Source organism: Diabrotica virgifera, chromosome 7, assembly GCF_917563875.1.
Source record: "Diabrotica virgifera virgifera chromosome 7, PGI_DIABVI_V3a".
Taxonomy (NCBI): Eukaryota; Metazoa; Arthropoda; class Insecta; order Coleoptera; family Chrysomelidae; genus Diabrotica; species Diabrotica virgifera.
Window position 1 is genome coordinate 139,928,728 of NC_065449.1, and position 23,213 is coordinate 139,951,940.

Sequence of the window (23,213 nt, forward strand, 5' to 3'; positions counted from 1 at the left end):
CTTATTCATTTTTTCCCCACACGATTACTTAATTTTTTATAAAAAAATCAAATTTGACTATGTAAAAGTTTGGTAAAGTAAACCATAGATTTAAAAAAAATTAACTTTTATTGCAAAAATTAATTTTTTTTAACAAATATTTGATTTATGTTATCACCCAATCAATTGATTTATTCAAACTAGAAAAAAATCAGGTCCGGCTTTAAAAAATTAGTTCGTTTGGGTCTTAGAAAAAATTTCACCCTGTATACGCTTTTTTAAAACTCTAATATGAATTTTACAAATTAGACAAATAGTCAATTAAAATGGCATATTTATTTTTTCCCCACATGATTACTTAATTTTTTATAAAAAAATATCAAATTTGACTATGAATAATAATTAAAAGTTTGGTAAAGTGAACCATAGATTTAAAAAAATTTACTTTTATTACAAAAATTAATTTTTTTTGAACAAATATTTAATTTATGTTACCACCCAATCAACTGATTTATTCAAACTAGAAAAAAATCAGGCCCGGATTTAAAAAATTATTTCGTTTTGGTCTTTGAAAAAATTTCACCCTATATACGCTTTTTGAAAACTAATATGAATTATACAAATTAGACAAATAGGCAATTAAAATGGCATATTTATTTTTTCCCCACACGATTACTTAATTTTTTATTAAAAAATCAAATTTGTCAAAATTGGAATTTTAACCTAAAAATGAAAAAAAAAAAGATGAAATCACGGTTTAACTCGCTACAACGTTCGATTAAAATTTTATTTTCTTAAATTTTTACAGTACATATCTCTTACCATTGTGAAGACTATGACAATTGTTGTAGACTTTCAGTCTTCTTCTCATAAAAGTTATGAATTTAAAAAAATAAAAGGTGCAGCTTCGTGAATTGCAAAGTTAGATCGCAAAAATTAAGTGAAAAATTTAAAATTTATCTATTTGATCACGTCTATGTTAAACTATTGAGTACAAAGAGAAGTGTTATGGGGAGTTTTAGATCTAGACGTGTTATAAAAAAAATGGTAAAACTTTTAATTTTAAGAAAAACGTTGTTTAATTTTTTTTATTTTTATGGTAAAATTGCGATTTTGACAAATTTGATTTTTTTATAAAAAATTAAGTAATCGTGTGGGAAAAAAAATAAATATGTCATTTTAATTGCCTATTTGTCTAATTTGTAAAATTAATATTAGAATTTTCAAAAAGCGTATACAGGGTGAAATTTTTTCTAAGATCCAAACGAACTAATTTTTTAAAGCCGGACCTGATTTTTTTCTAGTTTGAATAAATCAGTTGATGGGCCGGCGTAGCCGAGTGGTAGTGTGCTAGGCTAGCGTGCCGGTGGTCCGGAGTTCAAATCCTACCGCCGGCAAGAACAACTAGACATTTTTAAAAGGTTTATAGGCCCCGGGTCGACTCAGCCTGAATAAAATGAGTACCTTGGGTAAAACCAGGGGTAATAATAGGCGGTTGAAGCGTAGCACTGGTCCTGTTACCTTCCTTGTATACCGTAGGCCCTAGATATAGCAGACTACCCTGCTATACTCCCAAAGCCACGTGAGCGGTATAAAACGGGAGACTATTATTTTAAATCAGTTGATTAGGTGGTAATAGTGTAACGATTGACCAAAATAAGAGACACATCGATCTGACTGTTCAAAAATTATGACGAATATAAATTTTTGTCAAAATGCGAAACTCGCCCTGTATATTATTAAACAATGGGAGCAGACACTTTTTAATGGTCATTTGTTATTTCCCATAGGGGCCTCTATACGAGGTAGGAGTATGTACAGTCCCTCATGACTCACCCTGTATAGTAGTAGAATCCACATATTGTCCAGTAAAAGGTTACACCATTTTGAGCGTCGGGTTTGAGGGATGGGGAGGGGAAAAGTCGGAAAATTAGTAGTTTTTTACGTCTTTCGTCAACATTTCAAAACCTAAGCGGTTTAGCGTGAACAATATCCTATACAAAAATGTTCTACATTACATCTGAAACGAAAATTTTACTGTTGGAAAGATATTCATCCGACATTGTCCATAGAAAGTTCCGATTGGGTTTCTTCGTACCAGAGATTTATATGGCCTATGCCTGTTGGTGAAAAAAATCAGGTTAAATTTTTTAAGCCTCTTGGTGAAGTTGACGTTCCTTCAAGGACTCATCAGTAACATACCACCGTAACATTCACGCTAAACCGCATAGTTTTAGAAATATTGACGAAAAACCTAAAAAACTCCTAATTAACCAACTTCTCCCCCACCTCCCCACCCAAACCCGACGCTCAAAATGGTGTGACTTTTTACTGAACAATGTATGGACCATATAGAGCAATTGAAGACCTTGGGACCAGAAGGGGACAAGCCACAATTTCGTCAAAAATGAGTTAAAGTAGAAATCGCACACTTTAAGGCCATATTAATGTCCCAAACAGAAAATTTCAGCTGATTTCTCATAGATGCAGATGGCGCCGCTGTAGTAAGTCCCGTTATGTCACCATAACTTTATATTGCAACAGAAGGAGACAAGCCACAGTAGTAATCAACATGGCGGCGGAACATTCCCGTGCATGTAAATGGAGAATAGACGTTTCTGGATTTGATTTTGAACACAGTGACCAAGATCCGTTTTTAAATGAAAGCGAAGATGTCAAAGACTATACAGTATGCGCAAGTAGCAGCGATTCCTTAAACATAAACTTAGAAACGGTATGTTTATTAAATGTGTGGCTTGTCCCCTTATGTTATATTTTTCGAACCTAAAAATATTAGGATTGTTCTAAAGGTTTTTTGTGGCTTATCCCTTTTAGTAAAATACTTACTTTATTGCAGGAAAATGAATAGGTTTATACCCCATAGATTTCTCCAGGTGTTTGCCAACTCCAGAAAAGAAGGCGCCTTCTAGATGGAGACACAAGGATAGCCAACGACATAAAAAAATGAAGCGAAAGACTAAAAGAAATATAGGTTACGAATATATAAATACAAAAGGAAGAAAATAGAACCAAAAAACTTAGGTGCACCTTGCGGTTGCACAAAACAGTGTAGACAGAAATTGGTGCTTGTCAACAGATTCTACCAGGTATTGAGAATAATGAACCACTGGAAGACACTTAACATTTGGACCCCTTTCAGCTATTGAAAATATTGACAACTGAATTATTTTATTGCTGAATTTTATGTTCATTTTTAGAATATAATTTTTTATACAAAAGGGGATAAGCCTCATATTTTTTTTTCAAAAAATGTTCAAAAACTTAAAAACCGTTAAATAAACATTTGTGTTACTTTTATTGTGTATTTAATTACATATTTCCAAACGATTATTGGCCTTACTTCCGAGAAAAATGTAAAAATTGGATTTCGGGATTTGAAAATAAGTTTAAAAGGATGTTTTCTCCAAAGTATTGTTTGGTGGCATGTCTCCTTCTGGTCCCAAGGTCTTCAATTTGGTGTTGAAGGATAACTTTCACTTTGGATGTCTTGGTTATGCCTTTTTTTTGGAACAACTGTATCATACTATAATTGATTTATCCGTTTTAAGGAAATTATATAGGTCTTTGAGAATATTAAACAATGTATCATGTTACTTTATTTGTTCGAACCTTTCCTCCAAATTTGATAAGGCAGTGTCCAATATAAAAAAGTACAAATTATGTGATTGATGGGAGAATAGAGAATTTATTTATCTGTAGAGAAACAATAATACTATTAGAGCTTATATGGATGAGAAATCACAAGTTGTGTGTTTTCAGTGCATTTATAGGTCAATGAAAGTTGCCAAAAAATTGTATTACCTATATAAAAAAAAACAAACAGATACTCTAAACAGTTTAGAACTAATGAGATAGTTTATAATAGGTATATTTATATTTTTATATTTCCGAAATAATATTTTTATTTCCAACAATGTAAGCATGTTCTGTTATATTTTATAAAGTCAACACCGGCTTCTGGCTTTGATTTTAAGGTCCGATTCTTCGATGACACCATTTTCCATTACCACAACTTTTAAAAATAATTCTATCTGCGATACAATGATCTCTTCCATTATAAAAATCCATTTCTACTGGAGTAAGGCGATAGCCCTAATAACACAAAACATTCCATGAATGTTCCTAGAATGTACACACAGGACATTGAAAACATTCCTGGAATGTCCCCAAATGCACACGAATGTCCCTGGAAAGTCCCAGGAAAGTGCTGTGTCAGCATTTTAAATATTCTTAGAATGTTCTGTTGGAACATTCCATGAATGTCTACGAATGTTCTTTGGACATTCACAGTCTATTTTTTAGACTGAATGTCTTGTTGGAACATTCCATGAATGTTCTTTGGACATTCACAGTATATTTTTAGACTGAATGTCTTGTTAGAACATTCCATGAATGTCTACGAACGTTCTTTGAACATTCACAGAATATTTTTTAGACATTCACTGAAATATATCGTCAGTAATGTGACAATACCTCCTATATGTTTTTTCATGAGGTTTGCAGGAGACGAAAAACATTTTTTAAGGTCACTTTCTGTTTTCGTACGTATTCTGACTTTTTTGTAGTAAATAGATAGTTGAATTTACTGCAAAACAAGTCAAAAGATATATGAAAACAGGAGGTGGCCGAAACAAGTTTTTAGTCTATCTTACAAATCTCTTGAAAAAAACAGATAGGAGGTATTGTCACATCACTGACGATATGTGGCCATACCAAATAATACATCCTTGATAAATATAAACATTTTTATTGCAAAAAATCTTTACATACATTTTTTAATGTAATTTACTGACATTCCTAAATATTATAAAAAAATGTGTCACATTTGCTTTGTAAACCTTTCTTTTGCTTTTCGTAGCCACATATTCCGTTTCCTTTCTGTTTTTTTGTAGACCACTTCTCTCAGCTGATTCTAAAAGAAAATAAAATAAAAGGTAATTTTTCTATCCTTTACGATTAACAATCAGAAGAAATATTATTTACAGGTAATAATACGCATAAATAATAATAATAAAAAAATAAATATTAAATAATATTTAATAAATAAAATAATAATAATGAACATTTTGTATTTTGACAACGACATCCGACGTGGAAGTAGAAACCTTAATAAAATTATTTTTTCAAGTAAATTGTGGCTTATTTCCTCATTAGAATAGTTAATTACAAAAAAGCCACAAAGAAATAGATTTTTCACAAACAAATAAGTATTTAGTATTCATTATATTTATTGTTTTTATTATTTACTTTAATGTCCTACTGGTACATTATTTGACAAATAATGACATTTCGAAGTCTGTTAAGTATGATATCACGCCCTTGGGCATTAAATTTAAATAACGACTTAGATACTGTCAAGTTGACAAATATCAACCTAAGTAAAACTATGGTTACCACAATTATGTTACTACTGTTACTGGTAAATGTACTTATTTAAAAACTAATCAATTCAAAATTCATTCAAATTTTTCGCATATAAAGAATAATTTAGTCAGACATTAAACGTTGAAGGCACCACAGGTATTATAATAATAACGCTTTCGGTCAACGTATATCCCTCAGGCCCTTGTTAAAAACACCATTGACCTCAAGCGTTATTATCCTTATAATACCCTTGGTACCTTAATAACTGTAACATAAGATTATACCTTAATTCTTGTTTTCTATTTCTGATGTTTTTATTTATTTACATTGAATATTAATCTGTTTTGTTGTATAATCTACTTCGCAATAATTATGTGATATATTTGACTTAAAATGAATTCTTTTGCAGTTGGGCAACAATGTCAACTTAGATCTCCGATGTAGATAATGAATTACAACAGTATCTATATTGTACAGACTGTATTATTAATTAGGTTATTTATTTATTTATTTATTGAAATATACATCCACCAGGTATAAACCCATAAAGGTGTACATAAGAAAACTACATACATTGACTGAACACTTGATGACAAAATATAAAATAAAATAAAGAATAACCAAAAATGTTTCTGTTGTTAATACACATACACAATAATAAACAAAGACCTTAATAAAGAAAAATAACATGGCATCAATTCGATAAGCTATTGCGTATTTCGCGTTTAAAGATGTTAAAACCAAGAAAAAAAATGCATATACCTGTGTGACATAAGCTATTGGAACAGCACAGTCTCTTAAACGAACAGATGAAAGTGAAGTTCTGTCAATATCTTTTTCTAAAAAGTGTTTTGAACATACTCCTCTATTAACAAATCTGATCTATACTTCATGTCTTCTTCGCAGGATCTTCTGGAAAGCTAAAAATACAAAATATATGCATTACTAAGCATTATTAACAAATTTTAGTTTTAAATAAAAAATATGATTAATGGACTCACAAAATATTATAAAACAGCTTAGAAATTGTTTATTAGTATAGTCGGTTCCCCAAACTCTGACACAACTGGCTAGTGATTTTAGTAGGTAATTTTTTTTGTTTTTGGCCAATTTTGCCAAAATTACAGTAATTATTAACTATTTAGTTATTATTTTTTTTTTGCCAATTTTACCAAATTGGCAAAATTATTTACTAAAATCACTAGCCAGTTGTGTCTGAGACTCAGTAGTACTGAGACTGAGTTTAGCAAATCGACTATAATATTCTGTGTATTCATTAGTTGGTACTGCATATTATAGTGTGTGGTCTACCATCCTATTTATAAAGGCATACATTAGCAAAAACGCAAAAAGAATTACTTTAGTTTTACAAATCCTATTGTTATTATCTCTATTTACTATTTTAGTTAGGAATAAGCGAAGTTTGTGGCTTATTCACAATTATTATTAAAATAATAAATGGATATGACCAATTATTAACTTATAAAATAAAATAATAATTCTTCTGATTTATGCCTTTTATTCACTTTGTTATATCTAGGTTACTTAAAAGATTTTTTATGAATAGTATTATTAGGGTATTAATAGTATTAATTTATTTTCTGAAATACAGGGCATGCCTTCGTTTACATATTTGCATACTAACCTTTTAATAGGGCTTTTCATTCACAGTCATTTGTTTGGAGCTTCTGTCATAATTGAAACGTTATTCCTGCAGATTTTTTTATCTACATTTGTTTCTGCTACTCCAACTGCGTTAAAAACAGGACACCATTTTATTCACTATGTTAATAATACTATTAAAGCTATTATAAAAGTATCCGAATTAAAAAAATATTCTTAAAAAGCACAAATAATAGAAACAACGATCCACCCACCGCAAAGCAAGGTGGCCAAGATGAAGACGAAGATGCCAAGATGGCCGAAGCGAGGTCGTTGGTTGGTCGTTTTTAGTCACGTGATGCCCTCTCAAGCGCCATGCACAAAAATATATGCACGGCGAATTTGAAAATGAACGCAAAAGAAATAAATATAAATGCCTCTCTTGGGTTTTGCATAAGTTATAAGTATTTTTTTTATTAACAAAATCGCATTCCAAATTGAATATTCGCGAACAATAATTTTTATTACATTTGTATGTTTATAATATTGTATTAATTGAACTTGGGAAACTCTTTAAATTTGACATATTATTGCACTGTAGGCCTAAAGTGTCACTTAGTTTGTCTGGTATGTTATAAGTAATGTTGTATCTGTTACACGTATGTATTATTTCGCAACTTAAAATATAGGAACATTGGTAGTATGTTCACAGAATGTCTTATGGTAACATTCCAGGAATAATTTAAACAGATGTTCACCGAATGTTCCCTAAATGTCCAGGACATTCAAATATTGATAGAACTTTGGTAGTACATTCCTGGAATGTTGTGTGTTGTTAGGGAGGCAATCCTAAAAAACAATAAATAATTTATCTCTTAGTATTCTCGGTACAGTACTAAATAGACTAAATATTCCATTGTTTTCCATTCTAAACAAACTCGAGATTAAAAAAAGGCTGCCCACAATACGTTTGCAACGAATTCTGCAATTCTTCGGTCACGTGGTTCGCAGAGGTGACGATAGTTTGGAGAGATTAATTGTTTCTGGAATCGTTCCGGGAAGAAGATCAAGAGGACGATCACCAAATAAATGGTCCGACCAAATTAATAATTCAACTGGAAACTCATTCTGTGAAGCTCTTAGAGCAGCTGAAGATAGAGACCAATGGAAAAAAGTTGTTAGGAATATTGGAAGAAATCACGATCCTCAGTAATGGGGAAACGACAATTACGTAACCATTAATATGATGCTTGTTGTATACGTTCACGAGATTGCAATAATTCTACTATGTAACATTCAGTTTTCCTTATGCCTGGTTGCTGGTTGAACCAACAGATCTTAAGCTTAAGACGTGCCCCAAGCTCAGGTTATGAAACATACACGTTGCACCATTGAGTCTTAGATCAATTTTCAGCTTGCCACAATGAATTGTCACGTGGATTGCATCTTAAACTTCATCTCAATTACGACGTGCTGAGACGAGAATCGAAAATTATGGTTCAACTAAGTGAGACTTAAAGAGACCCTATCTATAAGCTGGAGCTTAAGATTTGTTTGTGCAACAAGGCATTAATCTCGTACCATGGGTTTTTGATTGGTATAGTTCAAGTAAAAGATTTAGTGGAAACGGTCAGATTTGTATGTTTTGGTAGTTCTGCTTAAAGCTATAGTCCGGCGGCTAGTTCTTTTCTGGTAATTAAATAAGCAATTAAAAATATTTATTTTTTGCTTAGGTACCGTTAAAACAATTGCTCACAGACGACGAAGAGATAAGCCGCCAATGTAGAAAATATTTTGTGCAACTCTTAAATACAGAAAGCCCCACAACGACAGGAGGGCAACAAAGACAGTACCAGTTAGCCGAACCTGAAATACCAGGGTCCACACTAGCTGAAGTAAAGTCCGCAATTTCGTCCCTAAAAAACCATAAAGCTCCAGGCCCAGACGGCATACAGGAATATCGTCGGAACGATAGAGGAATATCGTTAATCAATACGACATACAAAATTATATCCATAATACTGTTTAGAAGACTAACTCCAAATGCAGAGGAAATAATAGACGACTACCAAAGCAGATTCAGACCGGGAAGATCGACCATAGACCAGATCATCGTCCTACGCCAGGTATTGGAAAAAAACTGGGAATTCAACCGCGATGTACACCAAATCTTCGTGGACTTTAAACAAGCTTACGATTCTGTTAGCAGAGAAGCATTGTGGGAGACTATGGTCGAAAGGGGAGTACCTGGAAAGCTGGTCCGATTAGCAGAGGTGAGCACGGAGAACGCTTCCGCACGAATCAGAATTGGCAGCACCAAGTCGGAGGAATTCCTCATTGACACCGGGCTTAGACAAGATGATCCTCTCGCCCCCCTGCTGTTTAACTTCGCTCTGGAACATGGCAGTAAGGAAAGCTCAGCCACAACTGACAAACGGATTGGCCGCCCAACGATCAAAAATACTATTAGCCTTTGCGGATGACGTGGACACAATTGCACAATCCACCAGAGATGCAAAAGAAGTTTTCACCCTATTCGAGAACTGAGCTAAGAAAGTTGGCCTTAAGGTCAACGAGGACAAGACCAAGTACATGGTGGTTACGAAGAATCCAACACCAAGGGTTAGACAAAACGTAACAATTAATGAATACAACTTTGAAGTCGTCAAAGAATTTAAGTACCTGGGAGCGATCATAACATCTGAAAATAAATATGAAAAGGACGTGGCAGCCAGGATCATTGCACGAGACAGGGCATATTACTCATTAAGGACTCTACTTAAATCAAAAAAACTTTCAAGACCAGCAAAAATAAGAGTATATAAGACAATAATTCGTCCCACAATCACGTATGGAAGCGAAACATGGACTCTAAATCAGCGGGAAACGACAAAATTACTGGTACTTGAAAGAAAGTAACTACGGACTATCTATGCAGACTATCTACGGACTATCTATGGGCCTTGCAGAGAAGAGACAACAGAATGGAGAATGGAGAAGAAGACACAATGATAAACTCCAGACAATATATGGAGATGAAAACATAGTACGCTACATTAAAGCAAACAGAATACCATGGGCGGGTCACGTGCTAAGATCAAGTGACTAAAGAATTATGAACGCCACATTCTGGGAAAGGCCCGATGAAAAAAGGTCAGTTGGTCGCCCAAGAAAGAAATGGAAGGACGCAGTAGCCTGTGATCTACGCAAAATTGGAGTACAGCAATGGGAAATAGCTGCTCAGGATCGACAACAGTGGAGGGAAATAGTAAACGCGGCCAAGACTCACATAGAGTTGTAGAGCCAAATGATGATGATGATGATGACCGTTAAAACAGGACATATTTATGTGCTAAAATTAATTTTAACCATTTCTTATTTACATTTACCCTTACAGGGACACTTCCTTTTATGCTGGAATAATTAATACCTGATGTAGACTAGCTTTTGTAATTACTGTGTTGCGTACTGTCCAAAAATTTTAACTTACTTACTTACTTACTCAGTAGACCCATTTGTACCTTTCGGTATTTGGCCATTTATAATACAATTCATTAAATTACAATATTTTACAATCTTCTGAATTTTCCTAGCTCTTAACGAACTTTCTCCATTCCTTCCTATTGGATGCTATCTGTGTTGCTTCCTGCCAAGTCTTACCCTTACTCTGCAGTATCTGCGAAATGTCACTGTTCCATTCTTTAATGGGTCTTCCTCTTCTATTCTTACCTATTGGTTTGGCGTCCCGCACTCTTTTCACTTGTCTATTATTGTCCATCCGGGTTAGATGTCCGAACCATGCCAATTTTTTCTCCTTGATTGAGTCGAGTATCGGTTTGATTTTGAGTCTTTCTCTTATTTCTTCATTTCTGATTCTATCAGTTCTTTTTACTCCGATCGTTCTTCTGAGGTATTTCATCTCTGCTGCCTGTATTCTGCTCTGATGTCTTTTGTTTAATATCCAATTTTCTGCTCCATATGTCACCGTAGGTCTATATATTGTTTTGTATATTGTCATCTTGGTCTTTGTTGATATTTCTTTGTTATTAAGGAATCCTCTATTTAGTGCTTGGAATAGTTTTCCTGTGTTTTCCATTCTGTTGTTAAGATCGTCCTCTATGTCTCATTTGTTGTTGATTACTGTTACTAAGTATTTGTATGAATTTGTCTCTATTATTTGATGTTGGTCTATCATTACTTCGATTTGATCTTCCGTCCCTTGTTTCCTTGATATTTTCATTATCTGAGTCTTCTCTTTGTTTACGTTTAAGTTGTATTTGCTTGCTTCTAGGTTCCATTTCTCTAAGTTGTATTTCAGTTTTTTGCTGTTTCCGCAATTAATACTATGTCGTCTGCAAATATACACATCTCAGCGTTTATCATTTGCATTCTGTTCCAACCGATGCAGTATTTCTTGAAAGTTTTCTTACATTCTTTCACTATCTCATCTATTACATTTATGAATAGCACTGGGCTGAGACTTCCCCCTTGTCTAACTCCTTGAGTTGTTTCAAATGGTTCTGACTGTATATTTAACACTCTTACTGTATTTGTTGTTTTCATGTATATACTCTTTGTTGCTTCTATCAGTTCTTCACTTACTTCCTTCTTCTTTAGGCTTTCCCATATATCTTTTCTTTTGACTGAGTAGAATGCTTTTTCCATGTCTATAAAGCTCAGATATATTTCTCTTTTTTTCTTTAATGCTTTTTCTATTACTTGTTGCATGGTGAATATATGGTCTTGTGTGTTGTGACCTTGCCTGAATCCACTTTGTACGTCCTCTAATTTATGTTCTATTTCTTTTCTGATTTTCCTTTCTATTATGGTTTCGTATACTTTTGCTGCTACACATATTAGTGATATACCTCTATAGTTCTTACAGTCCCTTGTGTTTCCTTTCTTGTATATAGGTATAATTACTGCATTTGTCCATTCTCTGGGTATTACTTTTCTCTTCCTTATTAGGTTATATATGTATAACAATTTTTCTTTTGCTTTTACTCCTATATATTTCATCATTTCTGGTGCTACTTCATCGCTTCCTGGTGCTTTTCCAATCTTTATCTTTCTTATTGCTTCTTCTAGTTCTTCTTTTTCTATAGTTTCTGGATTTCGTGTTTCTCATGGATACTCTCTTGATGTGGCTTTCCTTCTCCATTGTATTCGCTTGATTTCCATTAAGTATCAGCTGCAAATGTTCCCTCCATCTTTCCATTATTGTTTTATCGTCATTTATTATTGTTCCTTCCTTGTTCATTATTTGTTTCAGTCAAGGGCGGTCATATATCTTAATTCAGGGGGGGGGCATTTTGTACAATTAGATATTAGCTCTCAATTTCAATACAGACACAAAACGCAGAATGGGATGTTTTATATATTGAAAAGAGAAAATAACAATAACTCGAATGAAATGAAATTATAAACAAAAAACTAATACTCTACATGACGAACTCTATGTTTCGGCTCACTCCACTTTTAGCGAAACGTTCTATTATATTGTCTTCGTTAATAACAATGTCCTTGTGGACATGCATTAGTGCAAGGCCAGTTAACCGTTCTTCACCCATATTGGCCCTCAGCCAACTCTTAAGTCTTCTCAGTCCTGAAAAACTCCTCTCTGCAGATGCAACACTTACTGGAAGAGTACACAATATTTTTAAAATTTTATTAATGATTGGATACATCATTTCATCACATTGTATGAGAGCATTTAGATCATCGCTCGGAATTTCCGATTCTTTGCTGTGTTTCCATCTCATTTTCCATAAATGTAGCTCTGCAATAAAAGTTGACTTCAGCACGTCTCTAACTCTCTCAAACAAACTTCCATATTTTGCAATCAAAATTTCTACGGCGGAATGGATGTCATCTTCATTTGAATGAATTAATATAGCAGCAACACATATTTGCAGATTAAATACATCCATGGTTTCTTGCTGGAAACGACACTCAATGTCGGAAATGACACTTTCAAGTAAAGGAATATATATCGTTATTCGAAAGTATTCTGTGGAGGAATGAATATCTGGATTAGGTCGATTTTTCATGAATTTATTCACTCTTGGAATACATAAATCTATATTCAAATTTTCTAGACATGGCATTATTTCTTTAAGCAAAGCATTGAAATTTGTTTCTGCATTGTTGCGTTTGTCTTTCAAAACAAGCAGCGTATTTAGAACAGCATTCTGTGTAGAGCTTATAGCCAAATTTTTTGTTTGCAATAATTTGCTCAGAGGTAACGTTATTGCGAGTACTTCATTTAGACAAAACAAAGTGATAATAAAGCTGCAATTTTATGAGATCGCAAGTATATGCGTCCTAGCTTTACTGGAAGATTCTCTTTCGTTCCATTCGGAAATCAAATTCAAAGCTTGCAAAATTTTTTCAATCGATGCTTTAAACTGCAGAACGGAGTCGTGCCGTTCTACCCATCGCGTTTCACACAATCCAGAGAGCTGATCACCCAATGTTTGTTTGAGGACATAATTGCGTTTAGAAGAGGCTTTGAAAAAAGATATTATTTCCTTCATTACCCCTACAGCATTTCTCACACATTGAACGTTTGATGATTTCGATAAACTCAAATTTAAAGCATGATTGAAACATGGACATCGTACAGCTATATTCATTTCTTTTTGAATTTCTTGGACGGCTCCTTGTTGTTTTGATGTCATTACGCTGCATCCGTGTGTACAAATTCCTACACAATTTTCCAATGGTAAACGAAATTTTTGAACTTGTTTTATCACTGATTTTCCTAAAATAGTACCATTCAAAACCGGTTCCAACGTATCGGGACTGAGCTCATAGTTCTCAGAATGACAATCTATGAATGACACAAAATCCTCCCGCACGTTGTTACCTTCTAAGTATCTAATAACAATCGACATTTGGGAAACATGTGCTATGTCAGTAGTTTCGTCAAACATAATGCTGTAATATTTAGCATCACTAATTTTTTTCACGATAACAGACAAAATTTCGTCTTTACAACATTCAATCAACTCATTTTGCGTTCCTTTGCTAATATATGTGGCACGTGACGACGTGTTTCTTAAATGCTCTTCTAAAGTTTTGTCTCCTGCTTCGATTCTGAATCGAAGAAGCTCTCGGAAGTTTCCCTCATTATTTGTCACATTGCTTTCTTCTAACAATGGCCCGTCATCTCTATGGTCACGGAAAGGTATACATTGTGTGGCTAAAAAAATTATAGATCGAATGATTGGTTTGAGCCGATTTCGATTATCCTCTATCTGCCTGGCTCGAGCACTATCTATCAAATTTCTTATATCTAAAGATCGGTTTTCGTAACATTTTATAAAATTATCGCTCGATAAAACCGCTTCAATGTGATATCGATTTGTATTATGTTTATCTAGCACACCATCCATTCCAAAAAATTTTGCAAATTTTGTAACTGGTGTGGTAACCAAACTTTGCAAACTTGTTGCTTTATTTTTACCACCTGAATTTGCGAAGATAGCACAGTGCTTACAAAAAAGTCCTTTCTTCAAGTCCGAAAACGCAATCCAGTTATATTTTTGGAGATGATCGTATCTCAAGTACCGCTTAACTAACTTGTTATTTTTGTTATGTTCAGAAAATGGAAATGAGTAGTTTTTTTCCGGAACCCACGTATTTTTCAAATAATTATATTTTTGAAAGTCTCCCAAACCACTCAAACCATCAACAACTCGACCAATGTCGTAGTTACTAACTTCATTGGACTTTTCTACAGCGACTTGCTTTAGAGTATTTTCATTATTAACTGATGTTTGTAATGTTGATACTGTTGTAAGTCGTTCTGGCACTACGAGATTCTGTTGAGAAGACGATGAGGAAGATGACCGGGATGACCCATTATCACCCACATCTTTAATTACTTTCTTCGGAACAACAGAAAAATACGAATTCAACGTATTCGTATTGTTTGCCCTCTTCATTTCCTGAAAAAAAAAGAACATTTGTGATTCCGGCCAAACGAGAGATGGATATGCCCAGGTTTTTTAATTTGAGCCTAATAATAATTTGCAGTCACTTTTCGTTCAAATCGGCATCTATTAACTTTTGTATTTCGAAATAGCATCCTATATAGCGAACATCTGCGCTGGACGAGAGAAAACTGCAGAGTATTATTTACTCATTGCTGATGTATTCGTTCCATTAGCAAACAGAAAATTATTCCTAACCTATCTATGGATTTTTACTCACCTGTCACCCTGGAATAAAATAATGATTACAATCCGGCAATATATATAGTGCACTGCACCTATGTCACCTCTATAACTACGATACGATAGTGTATATCGGGTAGACGATAGAAACTTCAGAACGTTCAAATTTCTACACAATACACAACGATATAACTTCCATAAAAAAATATGTACATAGGCATTCTTATGTTTCTGTTTCTACACTGGACGTCGCCGGTGTCGGGATTCGCGCGGGAGGCGATGCACTTGCATTGGCGTAACCAGAGTTAAAGAGACAGGCATTATGATTAATTATCATTATTACAGATTGCAGTATCTAGGTATTTCAAAATCCGTATGTGAATCCATTCAAAATAATTAATTTACAGAGTAAATAATTTAAAATATATTAACATAACATTATCCTGTGTTACTAGACAAGTTTATTTAAGGTGCATTACCACCTTTGGGGGGGGGGGCATGGCCCCCATGCCCCCCCCCTTATGACCGCCCTTGGTTTCAGTTTCGTTTCTTTGTTGCTTCTTAGGTTTTTCAGTGTTCTATAAAATAATTTTACGTTTTTTGTGCTGTTTTCTTCCATTTTTTCTCCGAATTTTTCCCAACTTTTCTTTTTCTCTTTTTTAACTATCTCTTTAACTTTTGTTCTTTGTCTCTTATAATTTTCATATTTTTGTTGTGTTTTGTATGTATTCTTTCCATAATTTCTTCTTTTCTTTTTTTCTCTTTTCACTTCATCGTTCCACCAAGACGTTCGTTTCCCTCTGTTGTTATTTCTTGTAGTTCCACATATTGATTTAGCTGTTTTTATCATCGCATTTTTAAAATTTCCCCATTCTTCTTCTATTGTTTCTGTTATTTCATGTTCATTGTCCATCTCTTTCTCTAGCCCTTCTGTGTATCTTATTTTCGTTGTTTCTTCCCTTAGTTTATAAATTTTTATTATTTCTTTGTGTTTTCTGTTTATGTTCTCATTTCTTTTTATTTCTTTTCTTTTGCTTTTGAATGTGGTTTCTAGTAGACAGTGGTCACTATCAATTTCATAACTCCTTTTCACCCTTACGTCTCTTATCCAGTTCTTCTCTGTTTTTTGCACTATAGTGTAGTCTATAATTGATTGTTCGTCTCTTGATTTGACTTCTCTTGTGATCTTGTGTATCCTTTTATGTTGGAAGTGTGTGTTCATAATCACCAAGTTATTGTCTAGACAGAATTCAAGTAGTAATTTTCCATTTTTGTTTGTTTTTTCCTCCCCATAAGGTCCGATGACATTGTTCCATTTTTCTGCTTCTTTCCCCACTCTACTGTTCATGTCTCCTGTGATCACAATTTTCTCTGTACAATCATTTATCACTTCTTGTAATTTGTCTCAGAACTCATTCTTTTCGTTTTTTGTTGCGTGTTCATCTGGTCCATATCATATGATTAGGTTTGTATTGGTTTCCTCTGTATCCATATATATATATATATATATATATATATATATATATATATATATATATATATATATATATATATGAAAGGAAACGGCAATTGCATTTTATTTCACTTCGACCACCACCGATATTCTACACGACGTGTTTCGAGCTCATGTCAAGCTCTCGTCAGGAACATCTAGGTGGATGGTCGAGGTGTAAGAAAATGCTTTTGGCCTTTCTGGTAATAATAAAATAACCAGACTTCAGTACACTTGGTACGACATCTATATTAATTAAACGAAAAGATTTCTCTGGTATACAGAAGAAATCTTTTCCGTAGCGGACGCGAAAATGTAAATTTCAAAGTCTTCATAAAAGACGATGAACGACAAAAGACACCTCTTTGTGTCACAGATTTGTCTACAAAGCCACGTGGCTTTGTAGACAAATCTGTGACACAAAGAGGTGTCTTTTGTCGTTCATCGTCTTTTATGAAGACTTTGAAATTTACATTTTCGCGTCCGCTACGGAAAAGATTTCTTCTGTATACCAGAGAAATCTTTTCGTTTAATTAATATAGATGTCGTACCAAGTGTACTGAAGTCTGGTTATTTTATTATTACCAGAAAGGCCAAAAGCATTTTCTTACACCTCGACCATCCACCTAGATGTTCCTGACGAGAGCTTGACATGAGCTCGAAACACGTCGTGTAGAATATCGGTGGTGGTCGAAGTGAAATAAAATGCAATTGCCGTTTCCTTTCATATCACGGTTCTTCTCCGTTATTGACAAATGTGTAGCGAAAAACGTGGCTTTGTAGACAAATCTGTGACACAAAGAGGTGTCTTTTGTCGTTCATCGTCTTTTATGAAGACTTTGAAATTTACATTTTCGCGTCCGCTACGGAAAAGATTTCTTCTGTATACCAGAGAAATCTTTTCGTTTAATTAATATATATATATATATATATATATGTAAATAATATACGAAATTAATATTCACACCTCCGTCTCTCCTACCATTCGTAGACCGGTTTCTGCATTATTGCGTCATCAGTACGACTTTATAGGAAAGACGAAGATGAGAACATTCCTTTCGTATATCTGAGGCCGCGATGCAGCCAAAAAGTCATTCAAAGACTGGTGCAATCTGAATTATATGCAAACAATCTACCTACTTGTTTTGGTAATGAAACCTGTATGGCCTTCCACTTTGAAGGCACTAGATGGCGCCCGGTATTTAAAATAAAATACCTAGAACGCCGAAAACAAGAGGCAATAATTGCTGCTTTCTACTTTACCAAAAGTATGAAAATAATGTGTAAATAATATATATATATATATATATATATATATATATATATATATATATATATATATATATGTATACTCTTAGTATACGTTCGTTGTAATATATCCAATATTTTACTTTGTTGATACTATCCTTCTTAATTATGCACGCTACTCCTGCCTGAGCTCTCTTCGTTTCTTCCACTCCACTGTATATTAGTAACATTCCGTTTTCTAATATTATTGCTCCTCTACCTTTTTTCTTTGTCTCTGTTATAGCTACTATTTTTAGCAAAAATTTTAAAATTCCTTTATATTCTTTCCATTCCTTATACTCTGACTATTTATTATTATTTATTAGTACCTAATACACGTTTATTATAAGATGACACCATAATACAATGTAAATACATCTAATAGTTAATCGGTTATGGTCAGCCGGTTAGGTTTAGCGGAGCCCGTCCTGACATTCTGGTCACATTACAACAAAGACACTTGAATGTTCGGGCTGATAATGAAAGGGTTAATAAATTGAAGCTCAGTGTAAAATCTTGGCAGGTCACGCGACTCGCATGACAGATAACAGATGGACAAAGCAGTTACTGGAATGGAGACCAAGAGATCATGCCTACCGAAGCAGAGGTCGTCCACCAACACGTTGGACTGATGATCTACTAAAACGTTGTCATAGGAATTGGATGCAAGAGGCACAAGATCTAAATGGATGGAAAATTATGAGGGATATCTACGTCCAGCAGAGGACAAGCGAAGATTGGATGATGTACAATCTTATTAGTTACCTACACTGTTGAAGGCATTTTTAGTTCCAATCCTTTTTCGCACTGTTGCAAAATTGCGTCGAATTTATTCTTGTGTGTTGCCCAATCGAGTATTTTTCCTTGTTCAACAATATGAAACTTAACTTTCATAAACTGTGGTATGTGATCAAAATAGGCTGAAGTTTGATCAGTTGGTAGTTGTCCCACCGGTCCAAAGAAACGTACCTGTAAAATATAAATAATATGAGGTTAAGATTGACAATAGACTGATGAAAGAAATATAAATTGCAGGGTTCATTTTGGGTATTTTAGTGAACTTGTACAGTAAGTCCATTTGTTAATCAACTGTTGATAAAACCTACTCATACTCAGAAGAAATAGTAATTAATAGAGTAGTTCTAAATAACATTAAAATTAGAAATGCTGATGATACTGTATTATTAGCGGAGACTTTTGAAGATTTGCAATAACTAGTCGAACGATTGAATTAATATTGTCAAATACGGTCTTAAAATAAACATTTATAGGTCTGGATCCCGCGTATGAAAAAAATTTGATTAATAGCAAGCTGAAAATTTGTTAATTTGATATATGGAAACACTGGAACAGGGGCAGTTTTAATTGTGGAACAGGTTAAAAATTTGGAACGGTCAGACCACGAAAACGGCACATTTATTTTGTCCGACAAAATAGACTTAAACTCTCCGAACAGAGATTAAACTCTTATGCAAAAATCAGACTGCTATTTATCACCTGTCATAATTCCTGTCATTTGACATATTCTACATGTTCCACTCATTAAAACGCCCATTTGATGATAAATAGCAGTCTGATTTTTGCATGAGAGTTTAATCTCTGTTCGGAGAGTTTAAGTCTGTTCTGTCGGACAAAATACATGTCCCGTTTTCGTGGTCTGACCGTTCCAAATTTTTAACCTGTTCCATAATTAAAACTTCCCCTGTTCCAGTGTTCACATATATCAAAGTTTGTGCGACTAGACACCCTTAAGCTATTAACAAATTCTCACTATTAGACCTATTAGAAAACCAAATTTACACCTCGCAATTTTTACAGAATGGATCGATTTCGACAGCAAAAATTGATTAATAGCAAGCTGAAAATTTGTTAATAGCTTAAGGGTGTCTAGTCGGACAAACTTTGATATATAGGAACACTGGAACAGGGGAAGTTTTAATTGTGGAACATGTTAAAAATATGGAACGGTCAGACCACGAAAACGTCACATGTATTTTGTCCGACAGAACTTCCAATTGATTTGTTATCCTTTCATTAAACTCTCATGCAAAAATCAAAGCTGCTATTTATCACCAAATGGGAATTATAATGAGTGGAACACGTAGAATATGTCAAATGACAGGAATTATGACAGGTGATAAATAGCGCTCTGATTTTTACATGAGAGTTTAATGAAAGGGTAGCAAATCAATAATTGAAAGTTCTGTTAGACTGGGAGATATTATACAGAAGTCAGCCACGATTTTCTGAGTCCTGCCTTTTGCAATACTGGAAGGGTAGACGAGGTACTTACAATTTGTGGAAACATCCATAAATATGCCGTTTAAGATTTAATCATGCATTGATTCCAATATATCTACATAAAATTAATTTAAGAGACAATCCATATTGTCAATGTGGAGAAATAGGTGATGCTGAACATATGATTTTAAATTGCCCTCTAATACAAATAAATATAATACTCTGGGCTAATTAGCAAAATACAAGGAAAAGTTATTTACCAGCAATTTTATTGCTGGAATCGAATCTTATGATTGTATATATTAATAATATAGATATGCAAAGTCCGCAGATAGTGTGCTACTTTTTTTATAAACAAAACGGCGACCGAAAATCGTGTTTTTTTCAATTTTTGCTCTATAACTCCAAAGATTTTAACTTTAGACCAAAAACACTTAAATAAAAAATCACCACAATTAAATTCTGCATAGAGACGTGTTTTTTCCGATTTACTTCGACGAAAACTTTCCCCGGAAAATGCGGGTTTTTCCAACAGAATCTTTAATTTTCAACTAAACTTTTAGATAAGTAGTTGTTAATCAATAATTAAATAACTTGGTAGGAAGCCGATTGAAATTGAATGAACAGTTTAGCAACAATTGAAATGTTAATTAAAAATTTACGGTCGCTATTCGCGATGTGCAAGTACTTGGAAGGGAAACGAGAAACGACTGTGCGCAAGTCGCGGAGAAATATTGCAACTATCTTAAATAATTCATATTGTCAATTAAAATTGTCAAATTGACGTATATTTCATACCTTCTGTCATTGAAGCAGAAAAATTATATATTGCTCCTCAATATTGATATAATATGCAATTATTATATAAAGGTAAATTTAATTAATTGTATTTTGCTTGCAGTACTGCATTTTAATAACTAATTTTATTTACTACATACAATTGTTTACGTTTTCATAACATAACCTGAATCTTATTTTTTCTTCTTATTATTTTTTTGGACTATGGCCTTGACAATTATCCAGTAACCAGGACTAATATAATTGGCCAATATAATTAAAAGTGCGAATAAAAGTACAGAGCGAAGAAATAGGGGTCGCTTTGCCGAACTTGCACGGTCCCAATAATAACGACAATAATTACGATGCATAAGAATAACTATAATTTTTTCATAAAAAGACACTATATCTATCTAATGTACTTTACAGAATTGAAATTGGACTATTTAAGCGGCCTCAGGAATATTTTAAAATTATAAACATTTTTTTGGCTTAAAGTTAAAGTGTGAAAACGGTATTCGAAAGACAGCGGCAGGACGCTTCTTTTAAAAGAAAAAACGTTTAATTTTGACACGTGGTTCCTGAGATACAACCGGTCAAAGTTGACCGAAATTTACGGCAAAGATATAAACAATAGGATCATAATTTTCAAACCATCACCTTTTTATTTTTGTCCTCTTTCTCCACACCAATCTTTATATCTTTAAAATCCTCATAACATATATTATTATAATAAAAACTATCGATAATACGTGTGAAAATGCCAAAAATAGCAAAATTCCAATCAAAAATTAGGTTGGAGAAAATGTAACCCTCAAAGTTCAAACTCGGTATACGTTAAAAAAAAATGCATTTTCTCGGCTTCCCATGGAACAATTTCCTTCATTCTTTTTTTGTTCCCAAGTAACTCGAGTAGAGCCATCGAACTAACGCATTATTAAATGTCAAACTTGCTTTTGTTTTGTTATAATATATTAATTTATTTATTATAACACAATATTTTAATTTGTTTAAATAAAAATTGTTTAAATAATTATACAGCTTTCAAATGAGAATATTTATATTTTTAACTCTAAAAGGTACACTTGTAGTAAGTTTATCTAGAAAAAGCCTACAACTGGAAAAAATATGTAATTTTCTGTTCTTATAAATAAATTAATCTATTATAACAAAACAAAAGCAAGTTTGACATTTAATAATGCGTTAGTTCGATGGCTCTACTCGAATTATTAGGGAACAAAAAAAGAATGAAGGAAATTGCTCCATGGGAAGCCTAGAAAATGTTGTTAGCGTATACCGATTTTGAACTTTGAGGGTTACATTTTCTCCAACCTAATTTTTGATTGGAATTTTGCTATTTTTGGCAATTTTCACACGTATTATCGATAGTTTTTATTATAATAATATATGTTATGAAAATTTTAAAGATATGAAAATTGGTGTGGAGAAAGAGGACAAAAATAAAAAGGTGATGGTTTGAAAATTATGATCCTATTGTTTATATCTTTGCCGTAAATTTCGGTCAATTTTGACCGGTTGTATCTCAGGAACCACTCGTCATAATTAAACGTTTTTTCTTTTAAAAGAAGTGTCCTGCCACTGTCTTTCGAATACCGTTTTCACAATTAAATTTAGTTTAATATTTCCCGAGATATTCTATTTGTTTAAAAACCAAAAAATTGTTTATAATTTTAAAATATTCCTGAGGCCGCTTAAATAGTCCAATTTCAATTCTGTAAAGTACATTAGATTGGTATAGTGTCTTTCTATGAAAAAATCATAGTTATTCTTATGCATCATAATTATTGTGGTTATGGTGGCTCCTGGCCGTATTATAGCGACCGTAAATTTTTAATTAACATTTCAATTGTTGCTAAACTGTTCATTCAATTTCCATCGGCTTCTGGAATTATAATATATACGGAAAGGACTTTTACGTTACCAAGTTATTTAATTATTGTTTAACAACTACTTATCTAAAAGTTTAGTTGAAAATTAAAGATTTTGTTGGAAAAACTCGCTTTTTCCGGGGAAAGTTTTCGTCGAAGTAAATCGAAAAAAACAATGTCTATTAAGCTAGAAAGACCATTTCATAAGGGAGCCATAAGACACACCCCATATTTTTTTGCTATTTTATTGCTAATTTATTACGCAAATTAAAAATTTATTGCTTCATCCCCTTCAGAGAAACAGGTGGCCATTCCAGCTTAATATTAAGCTAGAAAGGCCAACATTCATATATCCGGAACGAAAGTAGATAGAGAGTTGCT

General features: G+C 33.3%; 1 protein-coding gene across 1 annotated transcript in view; it reads right to left on the reverse strand.

The window, feature by feature from the left end:
• Window positions 1-3,657: 3,657 nt before the first annotated feature.
• LOC126888062 (pyridoxine/pyridoxamine 5'-phosphate oxidase-like) overlaps window positions 3,658-23,213 on the reverse strand; it is a 95,355-nt gene continuing 75,799 nt past the window's right edge. Inside the window, exons 4-5 of the mRNA XM_050656079.1 lie at window positions 18,691-18,894; window positions 3,658-4,092 (exon numbers count right to left, since the gene is read on the reverse strand). Coding sequence (XP_050512036.1) covers window positions 18,691-18,894 — 204 coding nt within the window. The 3' untranslated portion in view covers window positions 3,658-4,092. The remainder of the gene's footprint in view (window positions 4,093-18,690; window positions 18,895-23,213) is intronic.